The sequence below is a fragment of the Larus michahellis genome, chromosome 4 (assembly GCF_964199755.1).
Source record: "Larus michahellis chromosome 4, bLarMic1.1, whole genome shotgun sequence".
Lineage (NCBI taxonomy): Eukaryota > Metazoa > Chordata > Aves > Charadriiformes > Laridae > Larus > Larus michahellis.
Genome location: NC_133899.1, coordinates 41048761 through 41072071, shown reverse-complemented (window position 1 = coordinate 41072071; position 23311 = coordinate 41048761). Strand labels below are relative to the sequence as shown.

The 23311-nt window shown below is 44.9% G+C and overlaps 1 protein-coding gene across 3 annotated transcripts in view; it reads right to left on the bottom strand.

Moving 5' to 3' along the window:
* Positions 1-22541, bottom strand: part of SLC35F4 (solute carrier family 35 member F4) — a 121789-nt gene extending 99248 nt beyond the window's left edge. The window contains exon 1 of one of the 3 annotated variants that reach the window (XM_074582412.1): positions 22149-22541. In XM_074582412.1, coding sequence (XP_074438513.1) covers positions 22149-22251 — 103 coding nt within the window. In that variant the 5' untranslated portion in view covers positions 22252-22541. Of the gene's footprint in view, positions 1-20312; positions 20341-22148 lie in introns of those variants that run through there. The other 2 variants (XM_074582410.1, XM_074582409.1) reach the window with 2 other exon arrangements.
* Positions 22542-23311: the final 770 nt, after the last annotated feature.

The following is a 23311-nucleotide window of genomic DNA, read 5'->3' as shown; positions in this document are numbered from 1 at the left end:
GGTTTTAAGACACATACATTAATATTATATTACATATATGTCTTGGGTTATATATTAAATGTTAGACTATATAATAATGTATATAATGTAATAAAAAAAAAAAAGGAGGTCAGATCAGGCAACCTTAACTGTCCCTTCTAGCCTTAAAAACATGTCAGTCACACAGCTTTCGAAACACATACACAGAGCCAGCTGATCCAGCTGCCAGGCAAACTCAGTTGAGGGAGTCTGACCAGACAAGCAGCTCCCCGTTTCAAATGTCCCTGAAATCTACGGATGCTACTGGTGGTAGCAGACAACCAAAACTCATGATTCACAGCGAGCAGAATGCCTCCAAAGGAAGAATTACATAAACATGGTTGCCTGTGATACTGCTGGGTGAAACCCAGTGACTTTGGAAGTCCTTCTCAGCTTGAATTTCTGCCAGGAAATTTCCAGTCCTGGTAGGATTGCTTTTCTCTGATGGATACCTGCAGCAGGTAAGCGTCAAAAGTGGTAAAGGCTGATCAGAGTTTACAATAAAGGTATTTGAAACTTTTGCTTTCATGTTTCATCTCAGCAGACCACAAAGCACACACAGGAAGATGACCTCTGGAGCCAAAATACTAGAGAGAAGATAATTCCTTGAGAAGTGTTCCAAGGTACAGCTGTCCTCACAAAAATTCAGAGATCTCAGAGGATCAGTGACATCTAGGAGGCTCCACTACTTGTTCATTTCAGGGGCTACCAAAACCTCTTCTCCCGCATGCCTTCCAACCAGACACAGTTGGAAGTTCAGATGCATTAGATTTGGGCAAACTAGACCTTGACGGACTAGCAGGGAAATCCCACAGAGGAGAAAATATAGATATTTTATATATTTATCTATTTATCATGTTTTCTTCAATGTATGGCAGATTAATGAGTGGAGTAAAATCATTAACAGCCATCTACAGAGGTGGAAGAGCGCACAGTATTTTCTTACAGCCCCTCCAGGAGGTTCATCTGTAAGTCCAAAAGAATTGCAAGAAGTAGTCTAACTTCTGTGTTACATTTGAGTCACTCAAAACCCTCCCAGCAAACAAACACACCAATTTGATTTGATTATGCTCTTCTTAAACAGAACAGTAACAAAAGAAAAAACAAGACTGTACGGATACCAGACTATACTTTTGTCCAAAGGCAATTTCAATTCCAAGTTACCGCAAAGTGCTCTAAAAACTGCTCTCTGTTGCTGTAGTATTTGGGCACCCAAGGGGCTGGGCAGGACCCCGATCCTGGTTACATCAGTGTAGACCTGAAATAAACACCTGTGCTGTAAAGGAGTTATTCCTAAGCAGTTAGTTGAGACCAAACCCAAGCTCACAAATGGCCACATTTCATATCTTGGAGGGGAAGGTGACAGCTTAAGAAGGAAGTATTAAAAAAGCATTTTCAACTTGAGCAAACTCTGTGTATTCTGCATTTAAAAACTACCCTGACTGTCCACAGGAGCTTATGTGTCAGACGCTCAAAATCTGTGCTATAAATAGACTCCAGCAGTCTTCTGAACAGCACCAAGACGTAAGAATTGTCAAACACAGACAGAACACCTAAATATTCAGTGATCTAATTTTGATCTCACTCACACAAGGTATATACTGGTATAATGCCGTATTTTTTTTTAAACGGTGAGAGGATTCATCTAGATGCAAGATTACTACCCTATATTTATTTCTATTTTTAATCCTTGTGATTAATTATTAATGTTACATGGCATGTTTAAGATAAGAACATATTGCTGCTCTAGAAAAAACTAATAGAGTAGGCTTTCTTGCTTTTCCAGATAAAAGAAAACAACAACGATACAATCTTCTCCAATTTCACACAACAGCCCTGTCTTCCTGTGATCACTAAATTATCAGTGCTACTTTCACTTTGAAAGCATATATAGCATTTAAGATTATTAGTCAGATGTTTGCTTTTCTACAAAAAACTCAAACAAACATACTCCACAAAGCAACAAACAAAACCCCAACATATCCCAAGTGATCTGCTCCCCCAGTTTGCAAGTTAGGATCTGCAGAAATTATCACTGAAGAAGGCAAAAGAAACAATTACAGGCATAGTGCTGATAGATGAGTACCTGCAAATCAGTACAAGCCGACATCAAAATTAACTCACTTTATGCACCAGTAAGTACAGTCTATTTGCAAGCAGATTTAAATGAGAATCAAAATGCTGTAACGGGAAAACAAGACCAAGGGCTGACTTCTGCAGCCCTGACTCAAGGCAACATTCCCATTAATTGCAATGGTTTTGCCCAAGTCAGGACTCCAGCTCTAGAACCCTAATTACAACTGAATAACCAACCCACAAACAACTCTGCCAGCAAATCAATACCTCTCTCTAGTCATCTAACAGAGGGCAAGATTTTTTTTCATTAGCCTCTCCATTCCGTGAAAGCTCTGTGCCCACCAGCTCCGGCCAACAGGAAGGTCACAAAGGGTTTGTCACTGACATGTAAAATTCAAGCTTCAGGCCTCAAGCTAACGCGAAAACTCCATGGTTCTGGAGAAGACAGTCAGTGGGCAGCTGACTTAAGGCAGGTTCCCCACACAATGCAAAATGAGATTGGTGCACTCATTGCCAGAGGTTGCCATAGGGGCCAAGAGCAAAAAAGTTCAAAGTTTTGGTTCTGAAAGTGACTGATGGCTCAATGTTGGGAGGGGATGACAGAGAATGGTCACTTTATTCATGTCCTGTTTCTTTTCCTACAGCACCTCCTCCTGGCTCTGCCACATGAGGATCCCATGGTAAATGGACTTCTGGTGGAAGCATGGAAGATTTTGTGATCTGCCACGCTGGATTAAGAGTCCAGCTGTACAGAAGTCTTTCTCAGATGCCAGTTCCAGGAGCCTCGCAACTACACCAAGCTCTTAGCTCTAAAAAGACAGCTTTCTAGCTTTTAAAATTATTTTAAAGAAGGCTGACATTTTGAACAAAAACTGTCACATACACCACACACTGCTACAGTCTCCAAAGAGACAGGAACAGTAGTTTTAAGACAGATGAGTTGTCATCCCCCTTAAAGTTGTATGAGGACTTTAATGCTTAAACCAAAGTTAGGCCACCAGGAGCACAACTCTTCACAGGAGACATACAAAGCACTAGGAAAAAAAAAAATAATCTTTGAAATATTAGTGAGAGTCACACTAACAAGAGACACGGTGATGTTTACGAGCTCAAAAAATTATTGTCAGGAATTTTCAGAAACCAATACAATCACAACCTATCCAGCTAGGGCTTGCTATGTGGCAAGTGATGAAGAGTTTAGCTTGTTGTGCCCTTTCCCTGGGTGGCTGTAGGGAGACACTTCCTACCAGAGACCACTTCTAGTGAGCTAGGGCTGGAAAGGAGATTCTCCTACCCAAGGCTCGAACAACTATACACTGTGCAGCCTGCTCTAACCTTACCCCAGTCACTGCTCCCTGTTCAGAAGAAGTCCTTTACAGCCTACTTAAAGATTATTCAGATTTTTCAGCCATGGGCTAGATGTTAGTTTTGAATTCCAGCCCCTTTATCCTTCAGGCTTCCCCATGGATACAGCTGCAACTCTTGGTCCAACTCAACAGCCTTTTCATGCAGTGATGAAGTGGGAGATGTTTGGCCAATGGACCCATTTATTATTTTAATGGATATTCTTCCCAAGGCCACAGGTCAAAAGGCAGTAGGTTAGGTGTCCCGGATTGGATAATCTCAAACAATCTCCTAAACACTCCTATGACATATTAGGTTATTTGGACCATTAAACACATTTCTTCTGGTATTTAATCAGTTTCAGCTTCACTATTCATTTGGCCTCCTTCAATTTGTTATGTAGGTGAATTTTTCACCTGCGCAAAGGTCAGGGTGATGTCTGCAAAGCACTTAAATCTAACTCTAAACAGTACCTGAATCTTTGCTTGTCATATACCACATCTAACGATGTCACCATCTGTGAACAATATACTGCGATGACTTCACTTGCAAAATGCTGGCAAAATACTAGAGAGAAAGATCACAAGGTAAGTTACAAAGTTCATTTCAAAGTCGTTAATAACTTTGCCAAAAATTTTGCCTCGTTGTTTGCCCAGCTCTGGCCTTGATCATCTCATAAACATAGGGGAAAATTAGAATTTCATCTTAACATATAAATTTTAAGTTCTTAATAGAGTAATAAAATACTGTATCTTAAATGTGCCTCAGCAGGCACTGTTCTGTGGAACAGTAAATTCTGAAGAGTAATGAGGTGGCACCGAACCAAGGTCTGCCTGGAACTTCGGTATTTAGAGGGATGCATTTCATATCAACTATTTGGTCTGGTATATCCAGAAAAAAAAAAGCACTGGCCTCAGTTCTGGGAACTTAGTTTAGAAATGTTGCAAGGACCTTTGACAGCTCTCAGTAGGCAAAAGAAATTCTTAAAGAGTGGAAAAGCACAAACATGAGTAAAAAAGAAATATTAGCAGCTGGATATAATAGGCAGCCTGTGTCCTCCATTCCCATAAAAATACCAGATCAAATAATCGAAGAGGCTACATGTAAGAAAACCCGGAAAATGACAGTCAGAGGTTCATCAAGACTAAATCCCATCAGATTAATGTCATTTCTTTCTATGACAGAATAACGCGTTTGTGAGTAGCGAAGGACAGGATCTTGACGCCAGTACAGCTGCCGATACTGCCCAGCACAAGACAGGGAAACGACTTCACTGGGTTGAAAAGTGCTCAAGAGCCAAACCTGGGGTTGCTATCAGTGGCTCACTGTCAAACAGAAGGATGCTAAGCGAAGGTCCTTTTAACATTTGTTATTTTCATAATACGGAACTTAATCATTATGTCTAAAATTATATTAAACAGGAAGACTGCAAGTACATTGGAGGAAGAACTAGAATGATTTTAATAACCTGGAGAAGTCTCCTGGAAAAAGAATTCTTTGCAAAAATGAAAGGTTATTCCCACCTAAGTGGAGAATCAACTGTACAGACACAGTCCAGGGAATAGCTGTAGTTTTCTAGAAGAGGACTGGGAGCTTAGAGGAAATTCCAAGCTGAAGCTGCGTCACTCGTTATACTGTTGCCAAAAAATCAGACACAGAAGTGAGATGAATAATCCCTTGTACTCTAAGGATGTGGAATAATTCTTCTCTGCAAGGCTGCACTGGCAAGACCCCAACTGAAGACCTGTGTCCAGTTTGAAGAACCGGATTTTAAGAAAGGTGCAGGCTCACTGGATAGAGTCCCAAAGAGAAAGAAGATGGGCAAGTTTCTCGAAAGTCAACTATACAGAATGTGTGGAAGAATTTTGTGTGTTTAGTAAAGATGAATGAAAACAAGAAAAACGGTCCTGAGATCTATAGGATATTGCTGCAGAGGAAGAGACTAGTCACCAGGTGACTAGGACAAGTGTTGGGTCTGAACTACACCAGGAAAGATTTAGCCATGAGGAATAACAGCAAGTGAAGCCCTAGAACAGACTGCCTGGAAGGATGGGCAACCTCCACCACTGGTGTTTTAAGAATGGATTATACAATTATCCATTAAGAACGATATAGGTGACCCTGCCCATTGAGACATGAGTTATTTCTCCATACCTCTTACAGTTCTGTGATCCTCTTAGATGACCGCTGCTCAACCCTCAAAGCTCACAAAAAAAAAAATCTTTAAAAATTGCCAAACCCCAAACATTGTAATCGGTCAAAACCTGCCCCTAACTCTGGAATCTGGATCAATGGCAAAAGTATCAAAGACCATATCAGGTTCTGCCAGTCTTCGCCATGTAACTTCATTTGAAGAACAAATCATTATTCAGCCTGGGTAACATCCCACTTGAGAATGAAGATCGTAGCAGCCTGACTCACAATTTGGATGCCTGTCCATGATTTTGTAAAGTTTTAGGACCACCTTTATGGTTTTACACTTGCATCCTATCTCCACAATTACTTTAAAATGTTCTGCTGTAATAGAATAATCAGAGGCAATTATGGAAGGTCAGAGAAAGAGCAGGCATAATATATTCTCTTAGCTCCTTCCGATAGTTCATGATGTGGAGCTTTATTAATGTGTCTGGGACACATCCCCCAGCCCACTTCAGAAATACCAGCGCTCCCTGGGGGATGGCACTGAAGGGATTCACAGCTTTCAGATCTCTCTTCAAAAAGATGAAGGTGATGACTTTCAAATAAATCAAAGGGAACTAGAAAACTTTTCCCCAAAAATCCAATGGGGGCATGCACAGCTGTAAGAATAGGTGCTGTGGCAGAAGGGTTAAGGCATCCTTCCACCAATCCAGAGAGGCCAAGGTCAGTCTTGGTCCAGGTTTGCACCAAAGGCTGCATTCCCAATTAATCCAGCTCTCAGCAGCTCCTTGCTCACTCAAACCAAGCATTGAAAAGCAGCTGAATATAGTATTAGCCACCTCATAACCTTATGTAGTAAAGATTATAGGCACTGTTGTGTGTTAACTTCACTCATCCAACAGGGCATAAAGTTTGAGCAAACTGTCATCACGGTCAAAATCCCCAAAATTGACTGAAAGGAAAACTCACAACTTTCTTCTCTGCTCATCTCACACATTAATGCCAAGCACAAGTTCAAATCTGCCCTTCTCATCTAATCCACTGCAAACACACAACAGTTTATTTCCCCTCCTTCGTGCACTTTTATGCTGTGATGTAGCAGACAGATGCCTTTGCATCTCCACCACTGGAAGATCTTTCAGAGGGCAAAGAGCTAAGCTTCTGATACTGAACTACACTTCACATTAAGGGCACATTTATAAAGAATATGTAAGTTGCTAACTATGTCTGTAATAATCAAGAGACCACAAAATAATTTTTAAAAATCTAAACAGTCATCTAGTGATGTGCTTCCAATCATGTTTATATTTCTGTCTTTATAATAAGACTAATCAACCTGACTGTCCTTACACTGAATTATTACTCTGTTCAGAAATGGAGGGAAGAAACATTTCTCTCTCGGACATGCCCTGCAAATGACTTCCCTTGTTCTCGACACCCCTCTCTGCCACACTACAACTGACAAGTTACATATGATCACAATTAACCTACAACTTTTTCCTTCCGGCTAGTAACAAGGACACATCTACAAAATTCAACGAAGAAACCAGTAAATGCTGACTCATCTGCTCCTTAAACTCTTCTTTCTGTATCATACGCTCTCAGAGCAGTACTTAAATTTTGCGTACATCCCCATAGTCTTTTACAGGTAGACATCAGCAAGTTGCGGTCCCATTCTGAGCCCACCACACACAACGGGGCTTATTAGAGCTGGCACAGCACAGAACTGCCACGGCACCACAGTTTCTAACTGGGAGTTGCGCGACATTCATGGCTCACAACATCAGCAGAGCAAGTTCAGGTCTACCCAAAGACTAAATGTACATGGCAAGAAGATAAAGCCAATCGCTCTAGAGCCTTTGGCTCTGCCAACAAAGCAAATTCATTAATTGCCAGTGCTGTAGCTCTCCAGCCATCACAGGACCCCTAGGACTCCACCACAGACTCTGCTCCAGTATCTAATCTTAGCAGAGGAAAATGAAGGATGCTGAACTGATTTTAAAAAAATGCCTTGGGATTATCCTTTTCTCAAGCTATCTAGGCTTGTCTGCAGCCTCTGCCGGAGCAGAGAAAGTCAGCTGTAATTTGCCGTCCAGCTGCAACAGTCCCATCCCAGTTCCCACCATCACACATCCCAACCCAGCCCTCTCCCATCACTCCAAGGACTGCGAGCAGCACAGTGAAATTCCACGCATGTAGCCCCCGACTGCCCCCGTTACACAGTTTGTGTTTAAACAGCACAGCAATGGGATAACTATAGTTTCGCTGATAACTTTCAGCATCTCTCTTCTCAGAGCTCTCTTAGGTGGGCTCTCAGCCTGGTTTCTCCTACCACGCTCCCACAGGTCAAGAGCCAGCAGGGAGTACCTGGCTGCCAGCACATCTACGTTAAACCTGATGAAATGCTCTCTGCCCTCAAGGTATCTCTGCAAACCTGTAAGGTAAAAACAGGAGACATCTTCATAAACTACCTTCCGTAGGTTTGCAAACACTACCTCATTATCAGCCACTTCTTTGCACTTACGCTTATGACAGCAAGACTGAACTTTGTATTTTACCTCCAAAGCAGAGCTGAGTCCTCCAATCCAGCAGCATTACATAAATGAGTTTCACACCAGTGGGGAGAGCCTAATAGATTTTGTAGGTCAGTGCTTCTGGCAGATATTTCTCTAAAGACTATGTTTTGTGTTCAAGGGAAAAAAAAAAAACAAAAACAAAAACCTATCCTTCAATGAGATTTTCTAAGCACAGGCCGCTAAAAGTTAATAAGAATGGGGCAACAACAGAAGGAGGAAAGTGCTCAACTGATTTCTTGTAAGCTGATCTGAAAGTGTTTCAAAAATTCAGGGCACGCAAGGACAAAATAAAAAAAAAATTCTAGCGGAGAACAACTCAAAAATAAAAATAGCAGCAGTGGCTAAGAACAGTTCTTCAAAGGGATGTCAGACTTTACAATACTTTGTGCAGCAGCAGTGACTAAAAAGGCTCCATGTCGCTACACGGAAATATTTAAAACTAGCATTCTTTTCTTCGGGAAAAAAAATAAATAACAAAAAAACACATACAGCAGAATAATAAAATGCAACCACAGGAAGGTTGCTTTAAATCCTATTAATAAAACCCTGGGGCATTTTTCCTTGTTCAGTGCGGTCACCACAAAGTCAAATTCTAATTTTCAACACAGGTCAGAAATGTCATAACTGGCAATGCAATGGATGGCACGGGTGACAAAGATAATTTCTAGGAACTTAACATTTAAAATAAACTAACAGAACTTGTGGCATTTCTTTATTGCCTTTTTTAAAGCTAATAGTTACACTGAGTATTAAATTTGCTAACAGACAAACTTTTATGTTTATATGAGTCCTCTTGTGCAGCAACATTTTCTTTCCCTGGGCTCTTAAGGAGCCAAGATGTCTGAAATGACTGCAGTATCCTCTCTCTCACTAACTTGCAAGAGAGAGGGAAGCTTACTTTTCCTTCTCTGGGTGCCATGACATATTTGTGAGCCTAATAACATCCTTGCAAAGTAGATAAAATATTAAGTATTATCTCTACATTACATCAGCAAAGAAATAGAGACCCAGTAGTCAGCCACCAGTTTTCTGCAAGTACAAAATTAACCTTGGATTTATTATTTCAAATAAGAAGACATGATCATCATGAATATTTTATAACATTTTCTGTAGCCATAATAAAACAACTACATCCTCTCCATTTTTTAAAGCTGCAAAGGGCTCACAACCATGGTCTGCGATGTTCTACAGACCTTTACCAATAGCTGTGGTTCTGGAAATTAATCTTTTATTCATTGAATCTCAGACCAAAACCTGAAACTGTCCTGTAGAAACATTTTATTGTTTTTACTACACCCTCTCAAAGTCCCAAACAAAGGCAGGTGTACTCTGTGATACTCCTGGCACCCCAGTGCAGCCTGAAGAAGTAGCCAAACAGTATAAAGCTAATGTCCCTCCTCCCAGGCTAGTATCTTATCTGTGTGCTGCAAGGAATTATGAAATAAAAGATGTGTTAGCTTTCACAGGATGCTTATTCACACCGAACAGGCCAATGCTTTGTTTTTTTCCTCCTCCTCTGTCTCCACGTACATTGCGGGGGTGGGGGGCTGATTTCAAAACTTCATGGGAGTTACCCTTGTTCCTCAGCTGAAGAACCATATCCAAAGAACCAGCAGCAACAGAGACAAGCAAATCTATGGCAGCAAAATGGACAAAGCCACTTTCCTACAGAATTGCATCTTCTGGCCAGATTCTCTGGTGTCTGAAAAGCAATTAGACAAATTCATGGAAGAAATATCCATTAAAAGCTACTAAAATATACATACCCCAAGAACTTCCCAAAGCACAGATCAACGAAGGATGGAAGCACACCAGGAACCTGCATTATACTCTTTTCTGCACATCTCCTGCTGACCACTGTCTGAAGCTGGATGTTAGCTAGATGCATCTTTGATAAGACCCCGAATATTTTATGCAGTACATCTCATCTTCAGGAGTGAGCTAATTCTACACCTTTCCCACTGCAGGAGAACAAAGAGGGCCCCCTTCTTCTAGCTGGACACCTGTTTTTATAAGGTCCAGCAGGGCTCCATGCCTTTCACGCTGACTCCTTGATAAGTTTGCTTGGATTCAGCCAATAGATTCAAAAGTTACAGGGGGAGGGAGTAGGGACAGAGCTATGATGTTCACATAAGCCTTGTTTCCTTAAGAAACCAGGTTAAAAAAATCAACAGATGATGAGTTACAAGACGTTCTGTAATCTGCTTTTAAAACACCCGGGAATGAGGTGCAAAACCCTAACAGGGCACATGAGGATGTGTTTGACAAGGAGCAAGTGCTTACATTAGGCAAAACATCATCATCTTTAAAAAAAAGACTCCATGATAAAAGAGAGACCCAGTAGCAACTCCAAAGAGCAGGAATCTGCTCACTCACAGACCTACCACAAAGCACAGGGCTATTCTTTCCTTTCTAAATCATCCCTTTTACTCTCTTCCAGACCTTAACAGACTGCTACAAAAATACCATAAATTATAGAGTATGAATGATGTCAAAGCCTGCTCTCAGAGGGAGGCTGGGAACAGCAACCACATATTCTTCAGTTTGGGAATACACAGACACAATTTTTGTTCATAGTCTATAAAAAAAAAAAAAAAGGCTCTGCACATCCAAAGCACCAAATATATTTCCTTTCAGACCTTCCATTCAACAAGCCCAGACCGATGCCACAGACACAGGCAGAGAAGGGAGGCTGACAGGATGACAAGGGGAAGTCAGGACCAAGGAGAATGGCTTAAGCCACTGAAATACACAGGGAAATGCAGCAGAAGATCCAGCATCTACATACCCGCTTCAAACTGCACTGTGTTATTCCAGCTGGCTTCCAGAGAGACCTGCTTCTGAATACCTGAATGTGACAGGAGATAACGACCGTAACCCTCACGTGAAGACCTATGAATCTTCTCTTCATGTGCATAAAGGATATCTGGCAATTCAGGCTGCTCTAAACTACAATACCTGTCCACAGTCCCAAGTAGAGAAACAGAAAAACTTGGGCAACATGAACAAAACGGGATGACTTGTTTTACCCAGCTACACACCAGCCATCACCCACAGGGAGGATATGAAAGCCAACAGTCATTAAACCACCAGAGGATTGTCCTTCTCTAAGGTGATCTTTTGCCAGGTAACACATCATTAGGACCACTTCACCGTATGGGGAAAAAAAAACAAAAGCAGAGGAAATGATCGGAATCTTGATGCGGTTCTCCAGAGCTGTGTTCATCAGAAAATCCTAAAGAAGGAACTCAACTTTTGCACACAACTAAGTCAAAAACATCCTCAGTTGTGAACATCCCACATCTGCGAGCAACTGTGGAATTAAAGTAAATCTGAACCCAGGCAACTGAGGTCTGTCTGTCCCTTACTATTATTTGTATGGCAAGTCTTGAGACCCCAGCTAAAATAAAAGACCAAAACCAACATCTGTTAATGAAGTGCACAGTGCTAGTGCTGGATTTCTTCTACCCTCCATTCCCCTACACAGGATAAATACAAGAGCTCCCATTTTGTTTGCCTCCTTAAAGCAGTAAACTGTAAGGAATATCTTATCTCCACAAAATGCTATGAAACTTCACTACACTGTATAAATGTTTTACACCAATAATAATTAAGAGGCACATTTTCAAAGAAGTGCCTCTAAAAGTTATGCACACAAAATTTGAGAGCACTGCAGCTAACTGACAGATACACACTCACCAGAGTGGTATTTCCAGGTGTCCACCTTAGAAACTTTGGCTCTCAGAAGAGCTACTGCTGCATCTGTGCACAGTGTGAATACCTAAGTTTAAGCGAGTTCACAAGAGTCTGCCCACGTACAGATATCATTCCTTCTAGCTGACTTCTCTAAGCCCATAGCCGAGGATGCCTGTCTTCAGGAGGATGCTCAAAACAGTTGCTCTGAATTCACTTCAAAGCAGATGTGCACAAAGACACCGCACAGACCCTAGCTAGAAATAGAGTTGCTCTAATTTGATCAAATTAACCTCCTTTCCACCACTGAATGTGTGGAAACAAACAGGATGCATTGGAAAACCCAGCTAAGCAGCTTCTTCACTGCTTTCGCCTGCCGCAGTGCATCTACAGGTGAAGTAGAACCTCAGCCTCAAAAGTCAGCCCTCCTAACAACCAGTGAGGGCTGCATCTGAGAGCAGATGGCATATTCCTGGACCCATGCCTCCGTGAAGACACTAGGTCAGACCACAGTTGTGCACTTAAGTGCACACTGATGTCAGTCCAATGCTCCCTGCAAGCATCAAGCTTTGCGGCATGCAACAACAGATAAACCCATGCCCATTGCCAAAGGGTCCCCCAAGAACGACAGAAGGCAGGCCTTGTACTGGATGAATCACCTCGAAAGGACACATATGGCTGAGAACACCAACAACAGCTAAACTATGTTTTTCAGCTGAAAAATGTCTTTTGTTCCTTCTTTCAAGGTTCTTTCTTCAGTGCATGTGAAAAGTGTCATTTTTTTAGTGATATTCGAGACACTTCACCAGTCTGAATTTTTTTTCCTCAGAAGAAATGTTCTCAAAACATTTAAAGTTTTCTTCTTATCTAATTCCTCACTTTATCCCCCCACTTTCCCACCCTGGAAAGAAGCAGTAATTGACAGAAAATTAGGAAATTTCATCAGATGTGTTCTTCTTTTCCATCTTCCCAGTAAATACTAAGTTCAATCATTTTCCACCCACTCTTTGTGTTAGCAGCCTCACTGAGTACTGAGAATTAAGTGCTTTCTCACATGTAGAACCAATCCTCCTCAGGTAGAAGTCCAAATTGCAATAAAGAAACACCAAGAAGAGTCCACCTTCCTACCATGCATGCTGTCAGCATCGAAGAATTTCCTCTGCTGGAGCACTGCGAATCATCCCACTTGCACACAAGCTGCTACAAATTCTAGCCCCTGTAACGTATCACACAACAGGTTATTTCTGGCACTGCAGAGAAAAACCCCAATCTGCACCCACACAATTCCAGGGCTGCAAACTCCACATGGCAAGCTTTGTCTAAGAAAGGATTAAGAAGTCCCAGGATTTAGACGTATAAAAGAAAAGGGACATAACTACTGCACTATCAACTGCACTGTAACAACTATTCCACCTTACTTCAAGATGCCAAATATAAATTGCACTGTGCAAACTAATGCAATCGCGTTTCTGTCTCAGAGCCCTATGATAAAGAACGTGTTCCAGCCCTGTTTCACGCTTACCTCACATGGGCACAGCAGCATGTGGTTTCAATATTGTCCTTAGACATTCAGGTATATGATGCCCATTAGCTAGAATGGACTCACACAGTTGTGTTCCTATGAATCATATGAAAAATCAGTCTCCGATAGGAAACTATTCTTTAGCGAGGTGCACAGCATCTCCAGCTATCCCATTAATAATACAGGTGTGTGTTAGCCCTCATCAAAAACATCCCCCAGAACACTAAGCCTCTGCAGGAAGAGAGAGAGCTGTACTGTATACTGCTTCAGCAGGCAATTGCTCAAGCAGTACTGCTTCAGTGCCACAAACAGCCACTTCCCAGTCACAATGCAAGCCCAAAATGCCCGAAACAGAAGAAATAAAACTGGAATAGTCACCAGGTTGGCACCAAGCTACAGTTTCTTTCTCACTCTGGATGGAGAGATCTCTACCAGGTCTGAGTGGTCTAGCAGTGGGTTTGGTGGAGTCACATTGACCCATGAACAGCATGCTCGTGCTTGCCTCTCCCTTCCTCCTTCCCAAAAACGTAATTGTAAACTTAAATGAGACTCAAAGCAGACATGGGAGCTCTTCTTGCATCAGACAAATAGACTGGACAGCTTTGAGACAAGAACAGCTTTAAGATTGGAAGAAACATCAGGAAACACCATGTTCCACCCTAGATCTGAATCCTGCTCCCCTGCCTTAGCTAATAAGGAAACCAGAACAGGAGCAAATCAGTTTCCTCTTCTTTGCCTCTACAAAAGGACAGCAGAAACACCTTTCTCACTCCCTTGCCCTGCCACCCCTCATCCAGGTCAGCCCAGCCGAATGCAGGAAAGAGCAAATCCATTTTATCAAGAGTATTTGCAGGGGAAGTCTAGTAAGAATCAATATGGTTTTAAAGTAATAACAAAAATGTCTTCTTTCTGTGGCAGATACACTGAGAGGCTGTGTCTTGAACACACAGTGCATGCGTTTGAATAAATTCACTGTTGCCACTCCAGGTGCCTGGGATGCTCTCACTTACAGCTCTGCCATCGCTGTGTAAGCCATACTCTGGGTATTAGCTAGGCGTAATATTACAAATTCCATCTTCCTGCAGTGAAATCTGCCATTCTGCGGAGGGCCAGCCCAAATTCCTAGGGCCAACTGGGAGCCCCACTGCACCTTAATGCAAGAAAAAAGATTTTCAGTCTCACTAAGTAGTGCTGGTCCACTTACTTTTGGTGAATAATTTAACCAGCCAGTTAAGTACTTCACTTTCCACCACCCCCACCCTATTTGCACCTTTGCCACAATGAGACAGTGACTTTTTTTGCAGGCATTTTCATTATTCATTACTGCGATCATCCAGCAGCAAGTTTGTGTGAAAAATTCCCGACACCAGTTGTTGAACAAACAGCAAGCTGCAAATTCACTTTCACAGGTGAATTCCCATGCAGGTAGCCAAGCAAAGGCCAATCAATTTCCAAATGTGCAGAAGAAATAATCGCAAACTTTTAAAACCACTAATAAAAAAAGGAATTGGAAGGATAAAAGTTTGCTCAGAACCATCTGTCACTTTGGAATATTATTTTACAACATTTAACCAAGACCAGATATGCAGCTGCCTGCCCGCGTGGATGAAGACGACAACGTAAGGGAAAGAGTGCTGGAAGGGCAGTCAAAATGAGGGATAACTCTTCTGTGGGCACCGGGAGCTCATGGCTTACCCAGGTCATTTCTTAATGAGCTACATGCAGCAGCAGGTCTCTTAAGTAAAACAAGAGGAGAAGGTGGCATGCAGCTCCGTGCTGCCATGATGACACCAAGATGAGTGAGCTCAAGGCCACCTCAGGTGAGTCGGAGCAAGTGAGGCGAAGCAGCAGGCAGCCGGAGAGCCGAGCCACCCGGGAGGACAAGACACATCCCAACCATTGCCTGGAAGGTGAGGAAGCCTTTCTGCAAGAAGGGCGGGAGAAAAAGAGCACAAGAAAGCAGAACTGAAAGCACATGTAGAAAGCCACCAAGTTATTGAAAGCACCTCCAACAACCTTAGCACAGGACAGGTTCAGCGCAAGACATGCTATGCAGTCACCAGCAGAGAAAGAGATTACTCCACCAAACATTATGGCTTGTTCTGCACTATCTCTGGAAAATTAACATCCCTCCCCCCCACCTCACTGTCTCAATTTCCCCCTGCCAAATAGGAGTAATTTTTCTCAACATCTTGGCAAACATCTTTACAAGGCATCTTTAAAGCTTGGGAAATAATTCCTATTTAGATACATAAGACTGGGAGAGACTTTTTGGCCATTAATTTCAGCCTTCTGCTAATTTCCAACCTTAATTTATTCATGGCCTGTTCATACCCATTTGTCTGTGTGCCAACATGCCGTTTTGGCTTAAATAACTCTTCTTTCCTACATCTCCCTCTTCATCCTCCCAAGATGTATTTGGAGCAGCAGCCATGTTCCCATCTTGGCTGGTCTACATGAGCCAAGCTCTGTCAATCCCTTCTTGCAAGGGTATGCTCCCCATCACCCTGCTCCCCATGGTGTCCTTGATGATTTATATTCATCCCTCCTGCCCACAGTTGTTCAGAACTGTGCCTATATGCCATGGCACACTCAGGTACCACAGTTTCATGGCTCAGCTCCCCAGGGATTTGACCCAAAGAGACCAAATCAGTCCCTGAGGAAAGGCCAAGGACTGACCCAGTTCCCTCTCCTGCCATCTAACGAGACCCCTCACCCTCCAAAGTGCTTTGAGTCCCCAAGTGAAGGGGACTCCACACTCCAGCTGCCATACTGTCCCTTCCAGCACAAACAGAAATCTCCACAAAGCCTGGCCCTACTGCATTAAAGAATACATACCCAATCTTGCCAAAATTAGTGGGCAAAGGAGTTTTTATAAAATCTGTTTTGCTGAAAGAAATTACTTCATAAGTTATTGCTACCAGTGCTGATACACAGCCATACATTTATTTATTTTTTTTGCCTGAACAGAGAGACAAGCTTGTGAGGAGAAGCAACTACAACAGGACTGCATCCTATGCTGTGGTATCCACTTGTGCCCCAAGAGCTGGTGGGGGAAAAGACTGTTAAATCTACAGTTTGCAATCCAGCCATTGCTGCAGCACACCCTCCCTAAAAGAAGGGTCGGGAATAACTCTCCTATGGAAAATCCCTGTCCAGTAGGGAAAGGAAGGGCTTTGAAATAAAGTTGATTCCAGCCCAGGCCTGCACCTGGAGTCCTTGCAACCCAAACACTATTGGGTAGCACAGGGGCAGCGGCCACAACAGGTACAAGCTGAAGCAGCCCCAAGACTTCAGCTCACACAGAGGCCGATTCAGACACCATCGCCTCAAACACAGCTCAATGAAACCAGCTTCATCCACCAAAAATTTCAAAGCACCTCTCCTTGACTGCTCCTTTCCCAGTCTCCCCTGTAGTGTGTGCTCTGGGCAGAGAAGCCGAGGGCTCTGTGAACCACTGAAGAAGCAGCTGGGTGCCTCCAGCAAAGAGACTGAGACTTTGCTCCTCTCGCTGGAAGTGACAAGCCACCAGGAGAACTGGGTGTTCAGTGAGCACGGAGACGATCTGCGTTCGCCATGTGATTCGTACTGCAGCAGAGCTACTGGCACAGCTGCTGCAATAACCAGAAGAAAATTCCCTCCGGTGTTTCAGAGTTAGATTTCCCCTCCACAACCTTTTACTCTGCTCAGAGAGCCGAACTGCCAAGCCACTGACGCTGGCTCAGCATTGCCTGTAATCCCAGGCTTATTAAGCAAAGCAATTAAGCATGGACTTAACTTTCAACACATTGTCAAAGCCCAGTGGCTTAGTGCAAGTTCAGACTTAAGCACATGCTTAAGTTCATTGCTAACTTGAGGCTTAACTCGCCAAATTAAACCACAAAACCTCGCTTGAGCTGTTCTGGGGAAGAGAAAAAACACAAAGCTTATTATCTACAGCGACTGTGCGAACATTAAGGACAGGTTCAGCATTTCATCACTAAGGACACACTGCTGTAAGGGCTTTCCAGCTCCCCAGCAGACAGGTCTGACCATGCAGCTGCACCAGAGGGGTGGTCGCCCAGTATCCCACCGTGTGCCAAGTATCACAGCTGATGGCCCCACTGGTGCAGAGACACGAGACACCACCCTCTGCTTCTAGGAGCTTACGCAGCTCCAGGGTTTCAAGGCAGGTCTGGAGGAGAGGAGAAGGGGAGCTTGAAGCAGCGTGGGACACAGTACAAATGTTTAGAAGTCCACAAAGGTTGTCATTCACAGCTTTCTGCGGTGGGAATGAAACCCTCCACATCTGAATGAGACACGCCAGAAGGGTAGAAATAAGCTTTACATATTAAGAGAAGGTCTCCATGCATGATGAAAAAGAAAAGGTGATGGCCCATGTTGAAGAGCTAGGAAAACAAGGGCAGCCACTGCATTTTCAGCACAGTTATCTTGGGTTCATCTGTGCCTGAGAAAACAGCATTACAAAGACACGGATCTGCGATGCTGAGGGCCAGGACAAGACATAAAACTTTGTAGATGGTGAAAAGAGCTCCAGCCAACCAGACATTACACAGGCAGAAACTGCTTGACTTGGTGAAGCTGATGAAGATTAGAGATCAGAAACAGCTGGAACAGTTTTAATTCAGTGGAAGGCAGAGAAAAGGTGTCAGGACAGACTTGACGGAGAGGAACTTTGCAGTGTGAAAGTAAAAAAAGCTTTCAGTACTGAGATGAAAGGCAGATGGGGTGGCAGTTGGAAAGAGTCAAAAAAGAAAGAAAGAAAGAAAAAAAAAAAACCAAAAAACAAAACCCATACAGACTCTTTAAGACTGGAGACACTAAACACGACTGTATCACCAGCAAAAAAGTCAGAGAAGAATGAGAAGTTATGGCAAAGATCAGGAGAGGGAACAGGGTTTTCCACTGTTTGCGTAGATGGAAAAGCTGGATCAGACCAAATGAAAACGCATAGATGAAAACGTGAAGCCAAGGGGTCACAAACATGGGAACACCATCTGCAGCCCCAGGTCAAGGGCTGGAGCATCAGATCTACACCAGCACCATGCCCTGGGAAATCATAGAGTAACTTTGAAGAAATTCCCCCTCCTTCCTTCCCACAAAAGCCAGAGACCTCATATATACTCTGTACATTTTAAATTCAGGAATTGAGGGACCAAGCCATGCATCCAAAGGTAGAGGATGACTGGGATCAGGAGAATCCTTTTCATCTGAGGAACAGGTCGAGGGGTGGGGGGGGGAAATCATATCTTCCTCCAGTTCCTGTGATTTATTATGCAGGATATCGCAGGGTTTTTTTGCAATATACATGGATGCAAATACGAGACCAAAATATATGCTTCTGCTTAATCAGATCACTTGGAGAAATAAAAAAAGTATTTTCTTTCTCTAACAGCTTTTTTTAAGGATAAATAAAATGATAAAAGTGCCTGACTAAAATTAACAAAAGAATCATCATATGCACACTCCCAAGTCTGAAGTAGGTTAGTGCACACAAATATAGAGATGAAGAAAAAGTCACTAGAAAAAAATGCAGTTCTTTGTAATAACCACTCTTGAATACTACCTTCCTCTGACGTTAGATTTCATCATGAAGTCTTTAGCCTTCACGTACAGAAACCTAGGCATGATGTCCTATTGAACATGCCAATCCACTGAGGGAGGGATGTAAATCACCAGCACAATTCACAGAGCCTTGGGCCTTTTTGGTCATTTTCCAGGACTCCCCCAGTAGCGAGCAGAACAGCAGCCACCCACCCCCTGCCTTCACATTTCCTCATCAAGAGAAATCTCCCTGTCCCCAGCTGGGCACAGCAGGCTGGGGACAAAGAGGAGCCTCAAGGAAGGTGGTGACTACCAGCAGGCTGTCATCTTCCAAACAACATCCCCACATGGTGCCTGGCCAGCTCTCTGATCAGACGCAAGGGGTACTGAAGAAGCAGAGAGCACAAAGCCATCCTGGGGACAACAGCTCATCCTCAAGTTGCCTTTTTCCTTGGGCACCCTTCAGACCCAAGCAGGAGCAAGGTGACAGCGTAAGCAGATGATTATACATGCCACGGGTTCAGGCACAAGACAGGACAATGGCTCATTCTGCCACTGGGGAGGGTAGGGACGCAACCCAGCTGAAATTCTGAGCACATCGCATGCCACCAGCACGCTGCTCTGCAGCAAAAGGCACCGGCTTGCTCAGTTGCACTAAGACAGTATATGGATAGCGGTGACAAAAATCATGACCTCACCAAATTAAACTGAGATACCAAGTATTTAAAAAATAGTTGTACAAACTTCCCACCTTGAGTGTTTACATTTTGACAGTGCTGTAGCTGTACTGAACAATTAGCCAAGAGAACCATCAACAGCATTTCAAAGCAACACTTGAAAGTGACACTTCAGCCTAGACATAGGAACGGAGTCAGAACACCAAGCCAGGACCTCCAAGAGTGATTCTCACTGCGTCAGTGTCAAGAGGCTGTACGTTCAACATCCTCAAAGGATGCCTACTTTTTCCCCCCAGGTAGGGCCAGAACATCTTCATGAAAATCCTAACACATTAAAGCACTTCATAAACCCAAAACACACAGCCACGAGGATAAGGTAGTCATCAGCCAAGTGAAAGCATTCTAAAAATTATGATGACGGTTCCAAAACTTATAAGACTGCTTTAAAATGCATTCATAGCTTAGAAGGGGTATAGGCTTTTCATTTACCCAAGGGCATTAAAATATTGGTATACCTCTGATTTATGCACTTCGAGTTTTCCTCTTTAAGTGTGATGACCACAAATTTTGCATATTTTCTTCAAACAGCAAAACCTGAGATACTAACCACTTTTGTTTTGCCTCAGCACCCAGTCATCAAAGGTACAAAATCCTAGGAGATTTGCAATAAAATCCCAAGAGTTATCACTTTTGAAAGCCTTGGCCTCTCCCAGCATGCTTTACCTAATTTTAAGCAGATGCAATCTGTAGCACCTGCAGAACCTGGTCCCGGACTAAGGCGGCTGTTCTTTGTCCGGGCAGTCCTCTCCTGGCCTCCCTGATGCACCCACGCAAAGCCACTTGCATCGCCAACACTGAACTCAGGTCTGCATTTCGATAGAGAGTGGGAGGGTTGCTGCAGTCTGAAAAATTGCATTCTGCCACTGAAGCAAGCTCGCGGCAAAGTATTGAGCCAGTATCCTTAGCCTTCTCTGGCAAATCACGCTGTAGAGATCCTCTGGAGCCACTGCAGAATTTGGGACACAGGTCCCACCTGGCTCAGACTTAAATAGCCCCTAGACTGTCATGCACCCGTTCCTCCAGATTGCTCCCAGCTTCTTCCCAACTCCTCTGACTACAGACAAACAAACTGACCTCACCAAATGAGCATAACACCTGCCATGCTGTTAGCACCCTACCAGTAACAGCAGAATAAAACCACTGGGCTTGACCATTTGCTTTTTCAGCTGATCATTATACAAAGGAATTCTTCTTTTTTTTTAAGTGGTTTCAATGGATGGCTTTCCTCCCTCTGTCACAAAAAAGCTCCCAGACATGCTTATCTGATATTAGTAGTTTATTAATTGTGTTTTGGTTTATTGCTGTATTAGAGCTGGACAGCACTGCACTGTCTGCTCTGGAAAGCAGTTCACCTCCTTTGATACCAAGGGGAGTTTAAAAACACGGAAGAAAGTCTGCTTCTTAATGCTCACCTAAAGGTTGTGTGGTTTTGCCTTTCCCTTCCCCCCCCCCCTTTGCCTCCACCCCCCCCCTTTTGTTTTTTTAAACTGTGGCATCTCGTAGCTTTTGCAAACTGCAAAGTAACTATTAGACAATAAAACCCTAATGCATCCATTTCCTCGGTGGTAAAAATGAATCATTTCTTTCATTAGCCCAACTTTCCCCATCAAATAGCTCTACAGAGCACTGGGACAGCCACAATTTCAGAGGAACCCGCTACCATTCTCCCAGCTGCGGGAAACCCGCTGCTCCTAATTAAAAACTTCAAAAGAAGCAGAAATAGTGAATTTCGCCGAGGACCAACTGCTTTAATTTCAGCTGCTTCTTTTAAGGAAGAAAAAAAATGAAAAAAAAATAAAAATAAAAAACCAACATCCAAACCAGCAGCAAACCCCTAAACCACAAGTGTCTCGTACTAAAATGGCATGAAGGAATACCCCTCGGTGACTCCACATTTTTCTGGAAAAATCTGATTAGTTTTGTGGAGGAAGATGAATGGCCCAGGAGCCCCACGCCGAGGCGGCCGCCCCGGGGGGCGACCCGCCGGGACCGAAACTTTCCCGGGGCGGCGCGGAGCACCCGGTGAGCAACCCCCTCCCCACGCCGCGGGGCGAGGTGGGGGGAAGGAAATGGAAATAAAAACAAATAAACCTCAAAAACGACAGTGAAAGGGTCCCCGCACCCTTCGCCGAGCGCTGGCTGCAGGATGGAGCCGCGGCGGGGGCCGAAGTTGAGCGGCGAAACACCGTGTCCGCCCCCCCTCCGCCGCCTCTGCGGCCACGTTCCTCCACTCGCCCACACCACACACCCCCCGCCGGCTACCGAGCCAATGGCTTCCCCAGGCCACTCGCCCATCCCCGCCCGGGCCACCGAACCAAGGGCTTCCCTGGCCCCCGGGACTCTCCTCAGGGGGCAGCCAGCCGCCCTCAGCCCCCCACACGCACCCCCCGGGGGGGGGAGGGCATTTGGGGGGAGGGGGGGCGGGGGCATGGGCCCCCTGAGGGCTCTGCCCCCACCTCCCACGCACACACACTCCAAGGGCCGGGAGAGACGCCTTACTTTTCTGGCTGGAGTAGCCCGGGTAGTATCCATAGTAGCCCGTGATCCGCAAGATCCTGTCCTCGATGGTGGCCACGCCGTTGGGTGCTGCCTTCCCATCCATAGAGGGCGGGAGCCGGGCGCGGGGCGGCCGGGCGGGACGCCGAGCCGGAGGGAGCCGAGCCGAGCCGGGCTGGCAGGAGGAGGAGAAGGAGGGATGATGAGGAGGAGGAAGGCGGTGCGGGCACGGCCGCCGCAGCTGGCGGTGGCTCTGGGGCGCTCGCTCTGACTCCGCCGCCTGGTGCAGGACGGGCTCCGCAGCGCGGCGGCGGCCGGCGCCCAGCCCGGCCTCTCCCCCCCGCTCCCCGCCCAGCCCCGGGCGGGAGGCGGCGGGGAGGGGGACGATGGAAGTGGGGGTGGCACTTAAAATCGTTATTTAAAGGCTGGGGATGGCGGGCTGGACCCTCATTTAAAGGGCAAGAGGAGATGGGGAGAGCGGGGTGGCACCGCTGGGCCGCACCTGAGGCGGGAAGGGGCGGTGAGGGCCGGCCCCGCACCCCGGCGGGCTGAAGGGTCTCATCTAAGCGCGGCAGGTCCGGTATCACCCTCGTACTGTCCCCCCCAAATCCTCCCCACGGTGGTGACCGCCCCAAGGGACGGGGTTGTGTGTAGAGTTGAGGGGATTACTCTGGCTTGCGCGACAGTCAGCGCTTCCCCATGCACTGGGGGCTTGACCGGGGCGAGGGAGGCGTCGTAGAACCACAGAATGGTTGGGGTCAGAAGGGACCTGGAAGATCATCTCTTTCCAACACCCCCTGCCCTGGGCAGGGACACCTCCCACTAGAACAGGTTGCTCAAAGCCCCGTCCAGCCTGGCCTTGAACTCCTGAAGTTGTACCTGCGAACCACAGACCTGTCCCCTCAGGGGCTGCCACAGAGAAAGGATAGAGGCCAAATTTGGCCTCAGAGGACTCTGAGGCAGGAATGTCCCTCCAGAGGAGCCCGTGGCTCAATCTGTGTGTCACTCCGAGGCACATCACCTCAGCGCTGGCAGCTGTGCCGTCCGGTGCTCCGGGAAACCTCAGAGGAAGAGAAGGGATAACTGCCCTCTGCCACCCAGGCAGGTTGGACACCCGCTCTAGGATCTATCCATAGTATGTCATCTAAATCCTTGCCTGCGTATGA